Source organism: Diabrotica undecimpunctata, chromosome 2 (assembly GCF_040954645.1).
Source record: "Diabrotica undecimpunctata isolate CICGRU chromosome 2, icDiaUnde3, whole genome shotgun sequence".
Classification (NCBI taxonomy): Eukaryota; Metazoa; Arthropoda; class Insecta; order Coleoptera; family Chrysomelidae; genus Diabrotica; species Diabrotica undecimpunctata.
In genome coordinates this window covers 152580076-152604105 of record NC_092804.1, presented here as the reverse complement: position 1 = coordinate 152604105, position 24030 = coordinate 152580076, and the positions used below count along the sequence as shown (strand labels likewise).

Below are 24030 nucleotides of genomic sequence, written 5' to 3'. Positions count from 1 at the left end.
AATAGAAAAATAATTTAGATATATGCTTACATATGTGTCTTTATACAAATGGTGTTTAGTTACTATTTATTTATACTGTATAGTATTTTTTTGTAAAACTGAAAGTTTTTATTTGCCATTGTATATCTGGTTTTGTACCTTTTTCAAAGTACGCTGTGCAATTGCTTGTTGCAATAGTGACAATGAAGATAAAATCTTTAGGTTTCATACATTTCCTAAAGATAGCGTGACCAGAAAACTGTGGATTATATCTTGTTGTAGATAGGATAATTTTAATTGTAATACTGCAAGAATTTGGTATACACATTTTAAAACTGAAGATTACCAAAGAAATCTACAACAGGAACTTTTAAATTACGTTTCTAAAAAGGGTCTAAAACTCAAACATGAGGCAGTACCTAGTCTTTATTTGCCTAAATCAACATCGGCTACCCTTTTAACCAACCAAAAGAAACGCGTACAAGAAGGCGAACACAGAGAGTCCAAAAAGTATGTTGAGCAGCTTCTTACTACTTCTAGGTCAACGACGTAAGTCTAAATCTTTATTTTTATTAATTATTAGTCATGAAACCTTAATGGTTTTTTCATATCGATTTGTTAAGTAAGAAATTAGCCTCAGCCTGCTATGCAATTTGCAATAAGAACTGTTTCGGAGGAAATCAATTTAGCATCTTCCAAAATAACATATTTTTCTTTGTTAAATCATGTTATCATTATTAAAATATACAATGTTATCATTATTATAAACAATACCAAGATAATTTTATGTGCGAATATTACAAAAATGTCATTTTAAATGTTGTGCAATATTGTGTGCCCTCACTACACTCATATTCGATGGCCAGCTAGCTCATTCGATATAAATAAAGTTGACTTTGTCATTATTTATTTTGATTTTGTGTTTAGTTCAGTAGGTATATATACGTACAAATTTTGTGTACCTCCATTACCACTTTTCTGTATCTTTTTAAACATCTGAAATATCGAACTCTGGAGTATAAGTTAATTAACCTGTACCTACGTGTAATAAAAGATAATTAAAACTTGTCTTATAAAGGATATCTATCTTTTATAAAGGATAAATATTATAATAACATAATTTTATCATCTCTTTATAATTACTATAATTAAATTAGCCAAATTATATAAAAAAAACTTAAAATTAAGTCTTTCCTATACAACTACATTCAAATGTTGCGGGAATAAGCGATCTTGACTACGTCATGCGCGAAAGCGAACCGATTTTGGAACATTATGTATCATACCTTGTGTATTCATTGTACCATGCTTACATCCCATATGGTGATATGTATATTAAGTTATGACATTCTATTTTTAGAGTAAATAAATACACCCACACTTAGTAGATAGATTAGAATTAGATTAGCTATAGGTATATACACGGAGTGTGTGAGAGCGTTATACACTTGGGAATGCACACTCCATAGTTAGGTTAGCATAAGTAGATAGGTAAAAAACAACAAAATGCTCACTGGCTAATAAAACCACGCTACTAAAAATAAAAAAAATCAAAAAAACGCATCTTCCAATTATAACACCATCTCTCCATATAATTCTAACACCATCGTTAATAATAGGGAAAATTTTTACGAACTGACAACAACGGAAGTTAGCATAACCCGCGAAACCGGGAATTATATCATCTGATTCTGTGGCTAATCGCCATATAGAACGGAGATAATTAATATACCGAGGAAAAAATGTTTGGAAAAACTGTATGTCAATTACATACAGTTACGAATTTAAAATAAAAAAAAGCAAAAATAATAATATAGTCAAAGCCAATAGGCATAGGCCCTTCAGGCATAAAAAAATCGCGAACTCCGAGCATTGAGACCATGTGCGGCAAACATGAGCTTGATGACCGGCCTATCTTTTCGGACGCCCAGCCGACGAGGAGAACAAAATCCGTTTTGTCAAATCGTCGACTGAGCGAACGAGCACACACAAACACTTCTGATCAGAGAGCCGCTAGTCACGGCTGGGGACTCTCTGATCAGAACACACGAAATTTTTAGGGACTCCAGTCCCGACGTTAAGACAAATAAAATAGAAACAGTAAAGTAAATAGGGAGAAAAGTCGACATTTAGGCTACCCCTACAGTCAGGTGGCATAACCACAACTACTAAAAACGGAAGGTACTTCATTACCCAAAGTACCTTAGTAAATTCTAAGATCATAAGCCTCCTCACGTTAGTTATACGCTGAGGAGGGGTGGAGGAAAAGCCTGGGGGTCAGATAGGTACCATCTCGACTAGCGAGATGTGACCGGTTTGATCTTCGAGCATGTGGATCCCTCTCTTATATTGGTATACACATGCTCTTAGGGGTAGGGTTGATCACCTCGTGTGTTAATGTGTGTGTGTGTTTTAGAGTAAAAAGTTTCAAAAAGAAATATTACTTATAAACAAAAACTATATTAGCGTTGTATTTAAAATTATTTATATTCTGATTTTAGTAAGAAGAATATTTAATATTTTAGTGGTGGCATCTATGACTAAATTAGTACATAACTTAATGTTTGTTTAAGTTTAGATATCACTCCCTAGATGTCACACACATGTAGAGGATATAAATAGTTGCCTAATTCTTAGTATTCATTGCAAAAAAATTCAGCAACCGTTAACAGATCAGTGAGATAAATATCATAAATGGAATAATATTTAATATAAAATATTTCAATATCAATTAAAATATAATTCTGAATTCTGAATAAAATATTTAATTTATTAAGTAAATATAGCTAAACTGTAACCCTGCTAGCTTTTTTCAATAAAACGGTATTTGTTTATTTTTTTTACATATAATAGATTTTAGTTTAAGTTTTTGAAGTTCATAAAATGATTATCTCTGTTTTTATACAACCAGTGATATATTAAGTTTCTTAAAAACAGTTTAACCGAATTTGTAAAAAGCTTGGCATTCGCCAAAATTTACACTGTTAAAAACGCTCTCGCTTTCTTTTGGAAAATGAATATTTATTTTGTATATATTCACTGATCCAAGTTCCAAGTGCTAAGTAAATTTCGTAATTCATGTTTTGCTGTATTGGAAAAATTTTTACTTTGAATGTTGGATGTTACCATACAACGAAGCACATGTGCTCAAACTCTTAAAGACAATATTAATTTTAAATTAAAGTAAAGAATTATTCACACAGTTAATTATTCATGAAGTTTTTATCGACAAAATAACACTATAATAAAATAAAATGGATATGAAAGCTGTGTCACATTTGTCACACGTATCGGTGTGAGGTCTCTTGACTGAAAGTTTAAAATTAGTACGTAAAATATACCTATAGTAACTCTGCTTCGCAGGGTTTACGTTTCTTTTCATACACAGTTCTACATGCAAAGTGTAGATTTTTTTTATTGTCAGTTTCACGCTCAAATACTTCACATTTGGAGATCTCATCCTAGAGTAATGGCTACTGTACTTAGGAAGCGACTTTAAGTGTTCTTTGATTAAGTAAATGGTTTCATCTGTTGTTTTATTCGATGAAGCTTTACGACCTCTTTGGTCCTTGTGAGGAACCGAGTTTGTCCTGGTAATTTTTTTCATTATGACATTAGTAATTCGTTTATTACTGACATCAAGGGTTTTCATAAAAAAAGCCTTACATACTCTATACCCTTCTAATGTGTAAGTACAGCTTGTTCTCTTTACATAGCTCGCACTATTTTTTTTTCTTGCAGGATCTTAAAGGCTAATGCAAGTACATAAAAAATAAGTTTGAAGGTCCCAGCTTCCAAGTCACCAATAACTGTCAAAAATAGATTGGCATTTGTCATTAGGGATATTTATATTACAACCGTATCTACAGTTATGGTTAAACTCTATTATAAGGTGTCCTTATAAACAACTACAAGTGGCGCTTGTACCTCTTGGCTTCTTAGGAAAACAGCTGATATTTGAGGTAGTACTTATACCATCCGCTAGATTGCAGCACTGTACAGTGATACGCTTGTATCCCTTTGCCACAACAATATTTGACTCCATAGCAACTACTTAGTGCCCTTAACTCCATTTTGTTTAAAATTGCACTTGTACCTCTTGGCTTCTAGGCTCCTCAGATACTATGTCACAACAAATCTTATGCAAGTTTGTTATATCAACATTGAATATTCTTTATAAAACCAAACTTCAAGCAAGTTTGTCGCATTATAAGTGGCAAGAAAATGTGTTAAATTGACCTATTACGTAAAAACAAAGTTAAAGTTGTCTCAAAATACAAGAAAAAACAAGATTAACATCAATTAAAATGTATCATAATGTGAACAATCCTCATCAAACATCCGACATCACTAGGGAGCATCGGAAAAAACACCTGAGTAAAAAATTAAACAATTAAAAAGAACCCGATCTGGCATATATTTTTATAACATGGTGTAGATATACATTCACATTTTTGTTTTTATAAATGAAAACACAGGGATCATGCGATCTCAACTCGTTTTAGTGATGGCTATCGGATAATTAGCTTAATATTGCATTCATTGTCGGTTATCTTGCTTACCATTCTTGTTCAAATCTACAAAAACAAGTGCAAATTAGCGACTGCTTCTTCTCAGTTTTATTTTTGGAACATAATAGAAATGTGTGTCACTTTTATGACTTAATTTTATGAGAATTAAAGGTGTAATAATAATTATATAAACGAAAGTGTTTAATGATGCTTTCAAAAATACATAAACATAATACGAGGGAAATCCATCGAGCAAATCTAGATAATTAGGTACAGTAGTTAAAATAGAGTGACCCAAGGGTTGAGTAGAGATCAGAGTGAGAGTCGGGCAACCTCGTAAAACCCTCCTCAGCATGCATGAAATCACTTCTATCAAATCCCGCTCTCTGCCTGGAACTTTAAACTGACTGACGTCTCGACTTCAAGTTAGCTTTAAAGCTGAAAATCACGATATTGGCTGCTAATGTTAATTTAGAAAGGCAGCACATCCAGAAGAATAACTCTGTTCTTATAACAATTTTTATATAAGATATGTGCAGGTAATATAACCACCTTAAGCTCTTTTGTCTGTATTCGGGGTCAAATTCAAGTTTTTTAAAGAGTAGCTGTTATTACCGTATCTTTAATTTATAATTAAAAAAAAATGATGAAAATACGATATTTATGACGTAATAAAAAATAGTATTGTCGGCCATATAACCAACAAAGTATCGGCAATATGGCCACTCTAAAGTAAGTGAATTTTTATACCTAATTATGAAATTTAACACCTAATACAACAAAATAGTTTCAGAATTTTTAAGTTTAATTAAATGTTAAGCAAATGCAGTGCAGCAATTTAAAAATATCTTATTTTTCACAATCAGCGCATAAGAATGTATATATCTTGTCTTCGGCTGTTAGATCCATGGATTCCTCGTGACATAAGTTCTGTATGCGCTACATAGCCGCACATCTGCCATTCTGTCGTCTTTGCATAATTTGCAGAACCTAGATTCTTATTTTTTTGTTCCCTTCTTCTTAGCAGGCAAGGATTTAATTTTTTTTGTTGCATTGCGTAATTTTCGTAGCATTGACGAGTCTTTTTTTACCATTTATAATATCCGTATTGGCTTTAAAATTTTTTAAATCGCTGAGTCGCTAAACAGCTTAGCAACAACTTAAGCTCTACTATTTATATCTAGTTTTCTAGGCTCTTTGTTATTATTCTTGATTGTTGCATTGTCAAGTGTTTGGAGCATATTTGTGAATGAAGTATTGTGGATGTTTGAAGACTAAAGGATGAGTCAGATTTGGTCCTATCAGTGTTCAAAAAGGGTTTTTTCGAAATATTTTTTGGTTGAATAACAGAAGTACAGGGACAATAAAAGTTGCTACTATCAATGTCCAGACATGCTTCTTTTGAGCGATTTTTTGTTTAAAAGTCCGAAGTAGAATGACGTTAGTAATCTTTTCGTTGCAACCCTGAAGTTGAAGCGACACAATCATCTGATTTATTACCAACGCTAGATACAGGCAATGGCACATTCTCTTTATATTCCTGATGTTAATATGTGACAGTACTAGCAGCAAATGCTTTTTGGGTTAGATTCTCAGATGAACAGATAAACTCTCTCAAATCTCTGTTTGGCAATAACACGATTTATATGAATAGAATAATATTTCATCAAGGTAAAACTTCATCATCCCAGTAATATTCAAAGGCTATAAATACAGATTTTTCTATTGGTTGGAGCTCGTGAGTAGTATTATTAAGAAGACAATACAAAGTACTTATTTTCGTATTTTTCGAGTTTCTACAACAGTGTAACCCAAGTGACATCTTGCACCATCAAATATCATAATGCGGAGATACGCAGCATTAAATTTAAAACAGTGTTGAAGCCAAACTGAGAACGATTCAATATTAATGCTGCCTTTTGCAATCATTTGAGCAACAGCACTTAAAAAAAGTAAGTCAATTCGTTTTAGTTTCTTACGTTTTCCCTTAAAAATAACGATTGGAGGGATTGCTGTATCAAGAGCATTACCACAAGAAACAATTGTGTTTTTTTCTTCATGTTTGTTGACAAAAACATGTACTCTTCTCGACTCTTTTTGCGACCCAAGTTTTTGCTGCTGGTGAAGTGTTAATCTGCAACCTTTGTCGTCTACATTCTATACCCATTCGAGCTATTATGTTCATTTCTTTTAAAACACCATTCAGCTTAGAAAAATGATCTTTTCAAATAAATTTATTAAGCATTTGTGTGCTAATTAGATTTAAATTTTGTATTTTCTATGCATGGTTTGAGGTTTGTGCTTCATAAAACTACATAGCCAATAAATACCAGCCATTTCTTTTCGTTCTTGACAAAGATTTTTATTTATGTTATATCGATGTATCGAGCAATAAGAAGTATTCGTGTATAATATCATAAGAGAGAAAATTTTGCCGGCAATATTTTCGACTGGTATGAAAGTTTATTGCCTGGCAATTTTCGCGAACTAAATTTTGACTGTGACAAAATCACGAGACGTCACTCGAGTGATTGTGTCAAAATTTCATATAGTCTAAGCGGGATCTGTTTTGGATCATTTTGGAGACATTTTCAATAGGAAGCTATTTTTTTGCTGGAATCCCTTCAGGATGTGCCCAATATCGATAATCACGATATGCGCCAGTCGCAAACCCTGTGCTAAATTTTTTATTTAACAAAATCTGAAAACAATTGAAAACTTCTCATTTTTTTGCTCCTATTATCGTTTATAATTCGGAAAATATTGATCCTAGAGAAAAAATTATAAGAAGTTAAAAGTTTCGTTATTCAATTTTACAGAATATTTCGTTAGCTAGAAATTAAAAATTTAATGTTTATTGTTGAAAAAAATAGCAATAATTGGAAAAAAAGTACAAAAAAATGAAGTTAATCCTTTAAATGTTTTCGACTTTCTTAACTTGACCTACAAGCTCCATATTCCGCCTAGAAAAACCTTTTAATATGTTTAAAACTTGTGCTAAATTTTATTAAGATCGGTCAAATAGGTTTTGCATAATAATTTTGCAATCCAGCCTACTGGAAAAAAATCGCAAATTTTCAAATTTATAGTAGGCCCTAAATAAGGCTCTCAGATAATTGCAAATTTATTTACATATAAAGGAAGGCTCAAACTTTCAAACGCTTTTTGTAAAATTCAAATCGATTTACTAGGAGAGCCTAGAAATTTTTTTAAAGTTTTAAACATTTTTTATATATATTAGGCTTATAAACAAATTGAATAACTTTACGACCTTTAAACATATCAATTTAAAAATTTATACACTTAAAGAATATTAAAAGACTCTTCTTTAAAAAAAAAAGATACATTCGGCTTACTGGTTGCCAAAATATTGAAGGTCAAAGTTGGCATACATTTGCCGTGTAACCATAAGTGATAGAGGGCTCGTTTTTAAACAAATACCCTCGTCTTGTCAAGTACTTTTTATATGAAAAGTTTTACGTAATACGCTTTATGGCAAAATCCATAAAAAAGACAAATAAAAAACCGTTTTCGCGTAAAATGTCGCTCGGATTGCATGAGAGGTGGTGGTGGGGGACATTGGTAAATTTGCAATAAACAATTGTATGTTAAACAATAATTGCATTTTTTCTTCATGCATTTTTTTTTGAGCTTGCAATTTATACACTGAAGTAAATTGTTACTTTTAGTAAACAAATATGTATTTATAAATTGTTAATAAATAATTTAAATTGTTAAAACAAAGGTGAACGAAAAATAAAAATGTTTTTTTCATAAATAAACTTTATTTTGACTCAATCTTCAATAATTTTTTTTTAAAGTCTTTTTCTTTTTTTGGAAGTACAAGAATCTTCAGGTCTGACCTTGCCCTTCAATATCTCGGCAACCAGTAAGCCGAATGTATCGTTTTTTTTAAAGAAGCGTCTTTTAATGTTCTTTAAGTGTATAAATTTTGAAATTGATATGTTTAAAGCTCGTAAAGTTATTCAATTTGTTTATAAGACTAAAAAATGTTTAAAATTTTAAAAAATTTTCTAGGCTCTCCTAGTGAACCGATTTGAATTTTACAAAAAGCGTTTGAAAGTTTGAGCCTTCCTTTATATGTAAATAAATTTGCAACTATCTGAGAAATTTGAAAATTTGCAATTTTTTTCCAGTAGGCTGGATTGCAAAATTATTATGCAAAACCTATTTGACCGATCTTAATAAAATTTAGCACAAGTTTTAAACATATTAAAAGGTTTTTCTAGGCGGAATATGGAGCTTGTAGGTCAAGTTTAGAAAGTCGAAAACATTTAAAGGATTAACTTCATTTTTTTGTACTTTTTTTCCAATTTTTGCTATTTTTTCAACAATAAACATTAAATTTTCAATTTATAGCTAAAGAAATATTGTGTAAAATTGAATAACGAAACTTTTAACTTCCTATAATTTTTTCGCTAGGATCAATATTTTCCGAATTATAAACGAAAATAGGAGCAAAAAAATGAGCAATTTTCAATTGTTTTCAGATTTTGTTAAATAAAAAAATTAGCACAGGGTTTGCGACTGGCGCATATCGTGATTATCGATATTGGGAACATCCTGAAGGGATTTCAAAAAAAAATAGCTTCCTATGGAAAATGTCCATTATGGTCTGAATTTCGACAGATCCCGCCTAGTCTAATAAGCGAAAATTTCCAAAAGGCATCAAACTTGAATATAACTAGAAGAAAATTTTGCCGGTAAATAATTTTCTCTCGAATGGTATTCGACAAGACTATTTCACGAGAAAATTAATGCATCATATCAACGAAACATAATCGTTATTTATTTGTTAACAAATAAATTCTTTTCTACCAAAGCGTGTTTTTTTGTATTACTGACCTGTAGAATATGGGGACTCGAAGGTCCAGCTTCATGTATATTTTTGATGAACTTCTAGTGGTGACTGAAATTCAGCTGCAGATATGGTTTAAGAGAGCTTGCATTTGACTAACCTGGAGGATCGATGAGGATGGTTTGTTATTTTATGTTTTTTTGTCAAATTTTCAAATTTTTTCAGCTGACGTTTTTGTCCACTTACATACAGTGTTGATTCCAAGTGGACAGTTTTTGAGCCAAGACCCATTCTTCCAGTTGGAGTAAATAGTAACAAAGAGTCTGTCTGATAAAATTTTTGGTCCCCCTTTTTCCAGTAATTTAAAAAATAATCTAACTGGGCATACATATTCGTTTGATCAATTTCTTACCAGCCATTTGCTGCTTGCCAAATTTTTCGAACCGCCTTGATTTGTTTTGGAAAAAATGCTTTTGTATTCAATTCGGTCCGTAAACTCTCCTATAACATCAAATTCCTTCTGGAAAAAGTAAATCTTGCAGCTTACCTCTCCAAGCAAGTTCAAATGAGCAAAAGTGAAAAAACTTTTTTTGTGCTCCATTGGGGTTTCCTCGTCGTAGCTTTGGATGACTTTTAATAGTTCTTCGGTGGATAATACCTGGCCAATCTTGCACATTTGTAAGATATATCTGTGAAAGGGTAAATTTTTATACCGTACTCCGTAAAATATTTTTCTTGTACCATTTTTCCTGTAGTATTCCACATTGACTATACAGACGACTCTTTATAGTCTTCGTCATTGCTTTTTTTCATGTTAAAGGTACAATCCTCGAAAATTTCGGTAGTTCCGTTATGGTAGTACATCTTTCAAGCGTAAAATTTCTCATCTGTAGGAACTCTAAAAATTGGGTCCAAATAGAGCTTCTGGACATCTGCGTGTTCAATGGGCTATTTTCCGAAACTAATTTTTTGATTTCTTTATCTATGACGTTTTATCAGTTGACGTTTTATCTATGACGTTTTATCAACAACAACAACTTGGTGACACACAGTTTGGATTCCGCAATAACCTTGGAACAAGAGAAGCACTATTTAGTATTCAGGTTATGGTACAAAGATGCAGAGATGTCGGACATCCAGTTTATATGTGTTTTATTGACTTTGAGAAGGCCTTTGATCGAGTAAAACATACTGAAATAATAGCCATTCTTCAGCAGGTAGGTATTGATGATAAAGACCTACGCAATATTAAAAATCTTTACTGGCATCAACGTGCAAACATCAGGATTGGCCGGGACACTTCTGAAGAGCTTCAAATACGAAGAGGAGTAAGGCAGGGCTGCATTTTGGCCCCGCTACTATTTAACATCTATTCTGAGTTCGTTTTCAATAAATCAATAAAGCAGTGGATAATCTTCAATGTGGTATAAAAATGAATGACGTCAATATTAATAATTTGAGATATGCAGATAACACAGTGTTAGTTGCAAGCAATTACGAAGAACTTCAACATCTAATTAATAGGACTACCACAACGTGTGATGAATATGGCCTTGAGCTAAACACCGCAAAGACAAAGGTGATGGTCGTCAGTAAAACGCCAATCGTACAACCGGAAGTGGTAACAGCTTAAGGTCGGTACACATATACGAGCCAAACGGTATGCATACGGTATGCGAACGCTATATTCGTTAATGTGTACGGCAGAAAAAACCGCTTGCGTACTGTTTCATCGTGACTCGTCGCGAACCAAATTGTTGCGGTTTATTCCACGACTTCAAAGGAAGCTCGTCTTTCAGTTTGGACGGCGCTTACTAGACGCAGCGAACATTTTTATTGTCTCATCAAATCGACATTGTGTGAATGACGTGTTCCTTCCTAGAGAGACGTGAGAAAACAGTAAACTGATTATTGTACATATTTTTATTTTTGTTAAAGAAGCAAAAACAGAAACATAAATCAGTACCCAAATTATAAATAAAATGAATCATTTCGCACATGTGTGTTCGTTGTTGGTTTGTCGCTTTCCATGGATCGAGATAAGTATGCGATCAGTACGATGTAGAATATTTTTCAAGGATCTGTACGCGTACGATACGTATACCGTTCGGCTCGCATATGTGTACCCACCTTTATGGTGAACAACTGGAGAGAACTAACAGTATCACTTACCTTGGTTGTAATCTAAATGAGAACTGGGACATGAGCAAAGAAATTAGAATACGGATAGAGAAGGCCAGAGCTACATTCTTTAAGATGAAGAAACTGTTATGTGGAAACAATATTACTTTAAGTCTGAAAATTTGATTAGTGAGATGTTATGTGTTCTCTACTCTTTTGTATGGTATCGAAGGTTGGACTTTGACGGATACATTTCTCAAAAAATTGGAAGCCTTTGAAATCTGGGTGTATCGGAGAATCCTACGAATAAGTTGGGTGGATAGAGTTCGTAACGAAGTTGTTTTGCATCGGATGAGAAAAGTTACGGAAGTCGTCAAAACAGTTAAAAATCGCAAACTTGAATATTTTGGCCATGTTATGCGCCACCCAGAGAGATATAATATACTCCATTTAATAATCCAAGGCAAGGTAGACGGAAGAAGAGGGCCAGGTCGAAGAAGAACGTCATGGCTTAGAAACCTGAGAGATTGGTTTAACAAATCCTCTGCATGTCTTTTCCGAGCTGCCGTCAACAAAATTACTATAGCCAATTTGATAGCTAACGCTCGATAATAGAGCTCGGCACACGAAGAAGAAGAAGTTTTATCATTTAAAAATAGTGAAATAGTCACTTTAAAATACGTATCCACACTTTTACAGTTTGATAAAATTGATAAATTAAGTTACTGTAGCAGGAATTTATGACGGGTAAAAATAAAATGTTAAAATAATGAAACAAGACAGTAAACATATATTTATACATTTTTTCATATAAAATTTACAATTTACATTAAAACAGTAGATAAACAAAGTGAAATTCGTTACATGTCATTTATGTATTTGTTGTCCCCTTCTTTACACACCGCAAAGTACAATTTATTTTTTAATATTTTTTATAAACTTTGCTTCGTGTGTTAAAAGAGGAGTTAAAGTACATCGGCTATAATAGACTACTGAATATTTTATGTACAAATTTATACTAAAAAATTAATCTATATAACGATTCGCCAAATATAGGCCAAAATTGAACTAATTGTGGAATTTGTTCGTTGCAGCATAGGCCAATATTAAAAGTAACGCTATTTTAATTGGCCTCTTTGGCAAAATCATAATTTCCTAAGTATGTAACAGCTTTTATATCCTTTAACTTTAAAATTTTACAACTTTGTACAGGAGTTTAGTCAATTCAATGTATTTGCAGAGAAAAAATAAAAATTTGTTCTAGTTCAACATATTGCTCAACTAAATTCGAAGTCTACTTTTTGAGGAGCTATAACTTTTTGGGAAAAAATACGCAACTTGATTTAAACAATTTAAACCGATATACAATTTAGCTAAACAAATTTATAGCAATTATATTTAATTATGTTTATAGTATTAAACATTTTGAGTTATCGTATATGGCGTCTAGTGAGTAGATGCCTAGTATCAACTATGCTTACTTATATAAATTAATAAACAAATATTGTAAATATCAGAATTATTACTGACGTCCAAATTTTGTTTGGTTAAACTAAATAATGCATCTTTTTTGTGCGTAGTTGTGGTAGATCTATTTGTTTTATTGATATAATTCTTTGAGTAGTGCTTCAACAGTTTATCAGTTGTGAACATACAACCAATTAAGCTAGAAAATACAGCCTTATGTACTAAATAGCCTAAACGTTGCTGACCTTTCATCATCATCAACCTGTATGCGTTCACTGCTTGACATAGGTCTCCCTTAGCTCTTTATGGCTGTCTATGTCTTATGCGGCTTGCATTCAGTTCTTGCTAACACGCTTCAAGTCGTCAGTCCATCAGGTTGGTGGACGTCCTCTGCTCCGTAGGGCTACTTGTCTTGGTCCCCACTAGACAATACGTTTTGTCCATCGGTTGTCTGATAATCTGTCGACGTGTCCTATCCAATTTTATTTTAGTGACGCGATTTTTTCGATGCTTTTTTTTTATTCTACGACACATTTCTTCGTTTCGGTCTTTTAGAGAGATATCCAACATCTGGCGCTCCATAGCCCTCTGAGTCACGCGAATCTTATTCACTACCTTTTTTGTGAGTGTTAATGTTTCCGCTTAAAAAGTGAGTACAGGTAACACATATTAGTCAAAGATTTTCCTCTTGAGCCATATGGGTAGGTCAAAAATTAAATACTTACATAGTTTAATTTACCAAACGCTGTCCAGGCTAATCCTATGCGATGTGGGAGCTCATGTGTCTAGTTATCTCTGCCCAACCGAATCTTCTTCTCATTGCGCCGTCTCCTTTCGAAGGTTGGTGATCCAAATGGCAATTGTAGTTTTGGAAACTGCTGCGCGAAAGATCTCTGCGGATGAGCGGTCGAACCATCTCCTCAGGTCTTTCAGCCACGAGTTCTGTCGTCTTCCTTCTGATCTTTTGCCCTGTACTTTTCCTTCCAGTATAACTTGAAGTAATTCATATCTTTCGCCTCTCAACACATGACCCAAGTATTGCATTTTCCTCTCGTTGATTATTCTTAGTAATTCTTTTTGTTTACACATGCGACGAAGTACCTTAACATTAGTAACTCTTTGTACCCATGGAATCCTCAACATTCGTCTGTATATATACATCTCAAAGGCATCTATTCTTTTTTCTATTTCAGAGTCCATTGTCCAACTTTCACAGCCATACAGTAAGACAGAAAAAACGTAACATCTGCCCAACCGAATATCACAGCGATATTTCGATTTAGCACCAGATTAGCCATTATTTGCATCTTGTTTATATTAATCTTTAGTCCGACCTCCAAGGAAGCGTGATATAATTTTTCAAACATTATTATTGCATCATCCATACGATCGGCTATAGGACGATGTCATCTGCAAATCTCAAATGACTGAGGTTTTCTCCATTTATGTTGATACCATGCTCATTTAGATGAGCCTTCTTACAAATATGTTCTAAAAGCGTCTTGAATAACTTTGGAGAGCCGGTATCTTCTTGCCGTACTCCTAGCTGTCTACAGATTTTATTTGTTTCTTGCTCAGATAGTCTTACTCTAGCTATGGCATTTTGGTAGATATATTTGATTACGTTAGTGATAGTCTATTCGATACTCTGTCAATGCTTTTAACATTTACTGATGGCTTATGATATCGAATGCTTTCTCTGACCTGGTGTGAAGAGACTGACAGGGTTGACCCTTTTACTTACTGACCCTTTGGTTTTAACAAAAACTGTTGCACAAGTGTTGTTGCACATGTTGATCTTTTTATTTGGAGGTCTTTTATATTTCAGCTCACACTTTTTTCTATTTGACCTAAAAATCCTTCTTTCTCATCTGATAAATCTACAATTTGGTTTTTTCTGGTCTTCTCTGATATTTTACTTTTATTTTTTTTCTTACTTCAATATCCAGTACAAGCAACTTATGTTACTGGCTTACAGTCTCAATAATTTTTACCTTGCATTCCTTACATGTAGGTAGGTATATCTTCTTTTTTGCCATGAAATATTTTACGTGAGAATGATTTCGTTAACTTTTGTATGTAATAAGCTAATTTAATCTCTTTTAAAAGGACGTATTAGTAACGGCTATATCTAATGCTGTTGTTAATTACAATATGTCATCTCCAGCATTATTTTCGGTTCCAAAGTCTAGTCTTCCATAATTACTTTATATTTTATATATCAAAATATATCTGTGTGTCTCCCAATTGATGGTAGAAAGCTTTTTTTTTCATTTTTACACAGACCGACATTAGGATCACACACAACAATAAACACTTCTTTTCTCAAGCCGGTTCAAAATTAAAGTTGTTCATGTTGTTAAACTATAATGAGTTATAAGATATATATATATATATATATATATATATATATATATATATATATATATATATATATATATATATACGAGGCGTGTTTTTTAAGTAAGTACCGTTTTGGAATTAAAAAAAGACGTGCAAAGATATGGCAATAATTTTATTTTTACATGAAAGCCTGTACCTTAATTTACTTTTCTACATAATTTCCGTGAATATTGAGGCACTTGTTATAACGTGGCACCAGTTTTTGAATACCCTCCTGATAAAATTCTGCGGCCTGACTTGTTAACCACTGCATCACAAATGTTTTGACTTCGTTATCGTCTTGAAGACGCTGACCGCCCATGTGTTTTTTCAAGTGCTGGAACAAATGGTAGTCGCTGGGCGCCAGATCAGGGCTGTATGGAGGATGATCTAGAGTTTCCCATTTAAATGATTTGATGAGATCTTTGGTCTGATTAGCCACATGTGGACGGGCATTGTCATGCAGCAAAACGATACCCTTACTCAACTTGCCACGTCTTTTGTTCTGGATTGCACGACGCAGATTTTTCAATGTCTTACAATAAGACGCTGCATTGATTGTCTCATTACGAGGCAGAAACTCCACTAGCAATACTCCTTTTCTGTCCCAAAAAACTGTGCACATGATTTTCCGGGCAGAAATTGTTTGCTTAAACTTCACTCTTTTGGGTGATGATGAATGTCGCCATTCCATGGATTGTTGTTTCGATTCTGGTGTGACGTAGGCCACCCACGTTTCGTCACCAGTAACAATTTGGTCTAAAAAATCTTCACCTTCACTGTGGTACCGCTCACGGAAAGTCAATGCACTGCCTAAACGTTGGGTTTTGTGCAAATCCGTCAACATTTTTGGAACACAACGTGAACACAATTCCCGGTAATTCAAGTTCTCGGTGTAACAATGCGATACAAAACACTACGAGAATACTGAGGAAAGCAGTCGGACAATGATGAAATTGTAAAGCGTCTGTTTTCTCTCGCCTTTTCGTCCACTTTCTGCACCAAATTTTCATTAACGACCGAAGGACGCCCACTTTGTTCTTCATCATGCACATTTGTGCGGCCATCTTTAAATGCTCTCACCCATTTCCTTGCCATTCCATCACTCATAATGTTTTGTCCGTAAACTTCAACGATCTCACGATGAATATCGATCGGTTTTACGCCTTTAGCACTAAGAAATCGTATAACAGCCCGTACTTCACAATCAGCCTGACTCACGATTGTTGGAGGCATCTTAAACACTGAAGTAAACAAGTATACAATGAAGAATCAGACTGTAATGGCGTCAGTGCGTAGACAAGAGATGTAGGTAACCAGCACTCATGCGCGGAACGCCGACCGTAGCGCTGCGGCGGCGGAATCGCAAAACGGTACTTACTTAAAAAACATGCCTCGTATATATATATATATATATATATATTTATATATATATATATATATATATATATTTATATATATATATATATATTTATATATATATATATATATTTATATATATATATATTTATATATATATATATATATATATATATATATATATATATATATATATATATATATATATATATATAAGCTATACGCTCCTGAAAAAGCTGAAGCTGTTTTCACTTGAAGATCCTTTTTGTGTGGGGGATCATCCCATTCTGGGCTTGGTCTTACAGTTTCTGTTGTGACTTCGCTATTTCCACTACTTCTCTCCATTCATCTTTCCCTTTGATTGTCCTTTCTATATTTCTAATTTTCATACTCCTTAAGTCTTCTACTACTTTTTGTTTCCATTTCAGTTTAGGTCTGCCTCTAGTTCTTTTACCTTGTGGTATCCATTCCGTTATAACGGATTGCTTCTCTCTTCTCATTATGTGTCCATACCATCTAATTCTTTGAGCTTTTATTACTTTAACTATGTTCTTTTGACCCATCCATTCTTGTATTTCGTGATTTATCCATTGTCTTGCATCCTCTTCGTTTTCCCTTTTTGGTCCCAGTATTTTTCTGATAACTCTCTAAGATTTTCTCTTGCTGTTCATGTAAATGTTTCTGCAGCATGTACTACTATTGCTCTTATGGTCGTTTTGTAGATTTTAATTTTTGTGTATCGGCTTATCTTCTATCTCTAAATATTTTTTTATTTATATAAAACTCTGTATTTCTCGTTTGAATTCTTTTTTTCATATCTACACTTCTATTTCTTCTGTTGACTAGTACTTCCAAATATTTGAATGTTTTAACCTCTTAAAACTGTGTGCATCTATTGTCAGTTCTATCATTTGTGTCTTCTTTTTCGTGCTTACGTTCATGTATTTTGTTTTATTTTCATTTATTTCCAGTCCTCTCAGTTTGGCTTCGTTTTTTATTTCTTGGAAGGTTTTCTTTAATACCCTTTTATCTGTTGCTACTATGGTTATATCGTCCGCATATCCTATGATTTGTATGTCATTCTTGTTTATAGTTCCTGCGCTTGATACCTTTTTTATTATTTTGTCTAGGAATATAAAAAATAGTAGGTACCATTGAGAGCTCATCTCCTTGTCTTACTCAATTTTTATTTTTTTTATTTCTGTTTTTTCTCTTCCGGTGTCTGGAAGAGAAAAAACAGAGAGAACAGGCAGAGAATAAATTAATAGTATTTGACTGTATTAATTTATCTTTATGTATAATATATCGTGTTTTTAGTGTTTACCGCGGGATAAATAAATTATAGTTTATTAAAAATGTATTGCACTTTGTAGATTATGATTAAATCTTCTGAATAACTAGTCATATTTTTATAGTAGTTTTAATATTATTGAGTCCGGCCATGATCCCACCGCCATATTGGTATCACCGTTAGCCACGCCTACCTACGCCGTTTTTAATACACACGTTAATATGCTCATAGCTTCTCCATAGATTCTAACTCGATGTATAGAGCACATAGTTGTCAGTTGTCAGAAAGTTATTTCTTTCTATTGAATATTAACGTTATATTTTGTAACAGTTACGGATTGTATATTAAAGAGTAATATATTATTATAAAACTGCAAGGTTATAAATAAACCCAAAGTAGATATATAATATAAAGGATTATAAGAAAATTATTAAATTTTTGATAAAACAAATTCAATTTTTATTTTTTCTTGTGCAACATAAAGGAGATAATAACCTAGAATTAAAGCATTTTACAGCATCTATTCATCTAATTATATACGAAATTCAGTCAGAAGTTTTGATAGCTGTAGAAAATTTTTTACAATGTCTACACTCCCTAATGAGTTCACATTATTGTTTTCGTATTGGCAATTCCGCATGATTTGCACACCACTAATGTTTGTTGCATTACCATTTGCAATAAAAAACAAAATAATTGTCCAGCTTGATTGTATTGTATTGTTTGCATACAATATCAAATTTATCTAGTCGTTAGCAAGTTATGCGCTAAGTTAGATGTCAGTCAAGATGTATATATCTTACAAGTATGCTTATTTCATACATAATACAAAAAAATCATTTTCCCTGATAATCGAATTTGGTATTACTTTTAAGATATTGATAATTAAATTTACATTTTCAAGTAACAACACAAATCAAAAATTAGAAATAAAAATAGATTTGTAGCTGATAACGCAGGAATCTTTTTTTTTTCAAGTTCATTCAAGTAATTTTGTTTTTTTTTGAATTATATGATTTATGATTAAGAATTTTAATCCTTAGGCCTTAAAGGTATGTTGAGCCAAATAGTTGAGCAATAAATAATAATATGATATAAAAATGACACATGAAAACATCTGACAATAACTGACATGGAAAATAAATGAAAGATGACATGACACATGACATTATATTATGACGTAATAGATACGATGACAGATTTAACGACAAACGGCATGAACGATGGTATCTAGAAACTATAGATAAATAGGTATATCGTTTGAATGTAATACGCACATAAATATTTAGAAATTGTAACAAACGATAATGTTCACATTATTTGTGGCCATGCAAACTCAGCTTTACTTCGTAATTTATTTATTGTTTTTTGTTTAAACACAACTCTCAGGTCCTGGAATTGAGTCAGCTATAATGTGGTCTCGTCTCATAGTCGTAAAATTTGTGTACGATGGATCTCTGGGCCTTGGTCGGCTTCTACCCAAAGTATTGGTGGAAAGTTCAGATGGCTGAACGGGAGACTAAAATAAAATACATATATTAGTATTACGTATATTAAGGGAGCCTTGGCTCTATTATTATGATAAATAATCTTATACAATATGAAATACATATCGTCGCTGTAAAATCAAACACCATAAGTGCAAAAAATCGTTTTTTGAGATATTAGTATCAAACTACTTTTTTTTTGTCTATTTTTATGTCAAACCACCAAAAACTTGAGTTAAAAAAGTCTGCCAGATGGCGTTGCTACACATGCAATGCTACACCTGGAATAAATCAGAAGAAAAAAGAGGGGTCACAGGGCAAACTGTATGCTTAAATAATTGCGTTACCTAAATGACAAAGCTGACAGTACGATTGACGTAATATTTTATAATCACAACTGTTACGAGCAGCAAAAAAAAAACAACTCCATGATGACCATGTCCAAATATGCGGTTACGATATTGGCAAATATAAAATCAGTTATGCGTAAATTTCTCAGGATTCACAACAAAAGAGAATTCTGAAAACAATGGAGGAAAGAGCACACAAGATATTCAATAACCTCAGGAACCAACCGCGCAGATTATTAAGAAAGTTAACAGACTATGACGAAAACGTAAGGACGATACATAGACGGCCCAGGTAGCAGCTAACAGAATATAGAGATAATCCAGAAGATAAATAAAGAATGAGGTAGCCATGCAATAGTCTAACGTACGCAGTAACAAAAAAAATCCCTATATTATCTTATTTCTATTATTTAGTTATGTTTTATTTCACTAACCAGTTATACTCTAAAAGATAAAAACCAAAAAAATTATACATGGGGTGTATACTCATACACCCCGTGTATAATTAATAATCCCAGGTCCTATACTCCTGGGAGTGCACACCACACCCATTGCTACTTTATACTATTATTTCATCTTAATCATTACTACCAACCCTCTGTTACAGCAGTTATGCCAACGATGCAACCAAATCAAGTGAATTCTGACGCACAAACATAAAAAGCCCCTCAGGCAATCGTCTTTCAGACAAAACAGCTCCTTAGGTATTTCAAAAGACCTACAGTTACGAAACCTGAGCATTGAGGTCACGTGCGACAAGCGTGAGCTCGGTGGTCAGACCTTTCGAACACTCAGCCGGCGAGGAGAACAAAATTTATTTTGCCGATTCGGCGGCTGAGTGACCGAACACACAAAAATCCAGACATATATCTGAAACAAACTTTTGGTACACAAGTCCAAAATCAAGTCAAATAATAATTTCTATCAGTCATAGGGAGAAAAGCTCGTCTAGCTACCCCTAAAATTAGGTGACCTAACCACTCAAAGTAAAACAGAGGATGTCCCATTACCCAGGGCATCCAAAGCAACGCTCAGTACAAAATCCCCCTCATTCGTTTTGTCTTACGATGGGGAGGGGTGGTTGGATATAGCTTGGGGGTCAGATAGGTACCGCTCCATTAAGAGGTGTAACCGGTTTGATCTTAGGACGTGTGGGTTCCACTGATCCGTTGAAAAACATCATAAAGAAAGAGGTTAAAAGAGGTCTTTATAGCGGACCAATAGACTTGCATCCCAGTATGCCAACCTGTCTTATTTTTAGCGCGAAGCGATGCCTCCACTTACGATTGTTTAGTCACGATTCTGAAGCCAGCTAAGCCTGGTGTGTCTTCAACAATATTTAATTTTTAATTTTTTTTTTAATGTCAGACAACGAGGAATATGCTAAAAATGTTGAGTACTATTGATTGTGATTTTAAGTACTATTGATTTTGAGTACTATTGTATGATGAATTGTATTGTATGTTGAATATCATGTAAAACTGTCCTTTAAAAAATCTTTGATTTGTGGATGAATCCAATAACGATGCTTTCGTCATTTAGCTATCGCCCGAAGCAAAAGAGTGATCACACAAGTAGTTTCGATGTCATCCATTAAAAAACTGACGTAATTCAGCGATTTACAAATCGCAGTGGAGGCAACCTCTAGATTTTCTACGACAGCGATTTTTTTGTCGCTGCGACTAAAGATCGCGCCTTAGAGCAAAAACAGCGGGACGACTCTTTTTATTCCAGCTTACCCTAGAAGAGTTTTTGATAAGTTGCAATATATTTTTTAAAGATAGTTAAGCTATTGATTTCATAGAGTACTTTTTTCTAAAATTATCTTCGGTTAAGTTACAAAATTTCGATTTTAAAAAGTCGATTTTAAAGCGGCATATGACAGTGTCTTAAGACCAAGTCTTTACAACGCTATGAATGAGTTAGGAATTCCAAAAAAACTCATATGTTTGATAAAAGTGACAATGGCGAAGATGATATCAGCAGTAAAAATTCAAAACGACTCGTCAACCCCATTTCAAATACATAGGGAGTGTCAGCTTTTAAATGTTGCCTTAGAAAAAGTTGTACAAGACGCTAATTTAGATAGCAGGGGACCAAATTTAATAGATCAGTCCAAATTCTAGCATATGCAGACGACGTGGACATTATAACAAGAACTAGGGCAAGAACTGCGGAAATCCTAACCGAGCTAGTAGCAGCAGCAGAACGAATGGGGTTACAGATAAATCAAAATAAAACCAAATTCATGGCGACTAACACAAACACAAGAGCTGGAAATGTTGACACAAATTTAATCATTAATGACCAAAACTTCGAAGTAGTCAAAGAGTTCATATATCTAGGGACATCGGTTAACCCCAATAATAACACATCTAAGGAAATAAAAAGGCGAATAATAAACAAACGTCTGTCTCAAAAAACTCGTATAAGGCTGTATAGAACACTGATAGTCCCCGTTCTCACATAAGGATCAGAGACATGGACGCTAACGAAAACAGATGAATCCGCTCTATCCATTTTTGAAAGAAAGGTGCTACGCAAGATATACGGAGCGGCCTGTGAGAACGGAATATGGAGGCGTAGATATAACTTTGAACTGCAGAATATCTACAAGCATACGTTTGGTGGTAAAAATATTACCACTATAATTAAGCGAAACCGCCTGCAGTGTGCAGGACATGTAGCTCGGGCTTCTGAATCGAATATGATAAAAAAGATTTTAACAGCGCAACCCGTGGGAATGAGAAGACAGGGTAGACCAAAGCTGAGGTGGATGGATGGGGTAACACAAGATGCGGAGAAGATCGGAGTCGGCAACTGGAAAATGCAAGCAAGGGACAGAACAGAATGGCGTAGAAAGCTTGAGAAGGTCGAGGCCCTCTAAGGGCTGTAGTACCAAGATGATGATGATAAGTTACAAAATATATTTTAAATCTAAATATATCACTATTTACGTTCTAATTCGTAATGTCCCTTAATAAGATTGCAGGTTATGAAAAAATATTAAATTCCTATAACTTAAAGGGATCCTTGTTGATGTTTAACTATTTAAGAATATATTATGATGAAGTTTAATAGGTTCTTTATAATATTGACATAACTTAAATGCACACAGTAATTACATTGTAAAGTCATACTGGCATATCTGCATATTTCTCTGGATTTTATCAATAACCTGGTTATTTCTTACGAATACTTCAACTTTGCATAATTTTATCCATGCAAATGATAGTTATAATCTGAAATAAAGAGTAATAAGCGATAAAATTTTAATTTTAAACTCTTTGGAACTCTCTGGTGAAAAATGTGTTTTTAGCATTTTATACCCGTTGGATTTCTCAGCGACAATATTTTGAAAACAAAATATAAGCTTACGGATCTATATTAATATTTATTAACATAAATATAAATCTACAACACTCATCGAGCATCATATTCTTCAGTAGAACATAATTAAATTAATACAGTTCTTGTCTTCTCGATATCACGTGTCTTTTGGACATAATCGGTGCATTCGCCATTTTTATAAGGACAACCATAATAATTATTTTATATTATATAATTATTAATAATTCATCATTCATCAGTGGAGGGATGCCGGTTTTCAACATCCCTTCACGTAGAGTCTTGTATGCTAACAGTGTCTCTTTCAGCGGTTTGTACTTGCTGTAAGTCCAATTGTTCCGCTAGCCTTCGAATGCTCAGTAATAGAAACTTAAATGGACTCTTAAATGTGATTTAGTCTGGCCTGTTGAATAGATTGATAGAGTGAAATAAAACAATAACTTGTTTAGCTAGAACTGTAATTGAAAAAGGGCAAGAAATAGAAACTTATAAACTGTGAGTGAATAACTAATCGTAAGGAACCTAATTAGAAAATTACAGTTTACGAACGAAAACACCATAACACTTCACATTAAGGGTTCCCGATATATTGCGTAACTTGCGATTGCGAACGTGGAGAAAAACTCTCCGAAACTTGAAAAGTAGGTCTAAACCCTACAACTATTGCTAATTCACTGGCTTCCCCTAGCCACTCCGAAATAATTGTCTATGCATTTTGAAGGATCTACCGGTTTAAGGTCAATATGGGCGGAGATTAACATTCTAAGAAATAAGTCAATGCAGGCAAGGAATTTATTTAGGTAACAGATGCGGCGGAAATATTTTTATTTTGTTTTGAAATAGAATTATTTGGTTGGAGATTATTGTTCTCCAAAAATCAGTAAAAGTAATTGCAAAGGATTTACCTTTGCAAAGG

General features: G+C 33.4%; 1 protein-coding gene across 1 annotated transcript in view; it reads right to left on the bottom strand.

The window, feature by feature from the left end:
• Positions 1 to 16861: 16861 nt before the first annotated feature.
• Positions 16862 to 24030, bottom strand: part of LOC140435052 (protein turtle homolog A-like) — a 580999-nt gene continuing 573830 nt past the window's right edge. Inside the window, exon 14 of the mRNA XM_072523739.1 lies at positions 16862 to 19448. Within this exon, the coding sequence (XP_072379840.1) occupies positions 19302 to 19448 (147 nt within the window). The 3' untranslated portion in view covers positions 16862 to 19301. The remainder of the gene's footprint in view (positions 19449 to 24030) is intronic.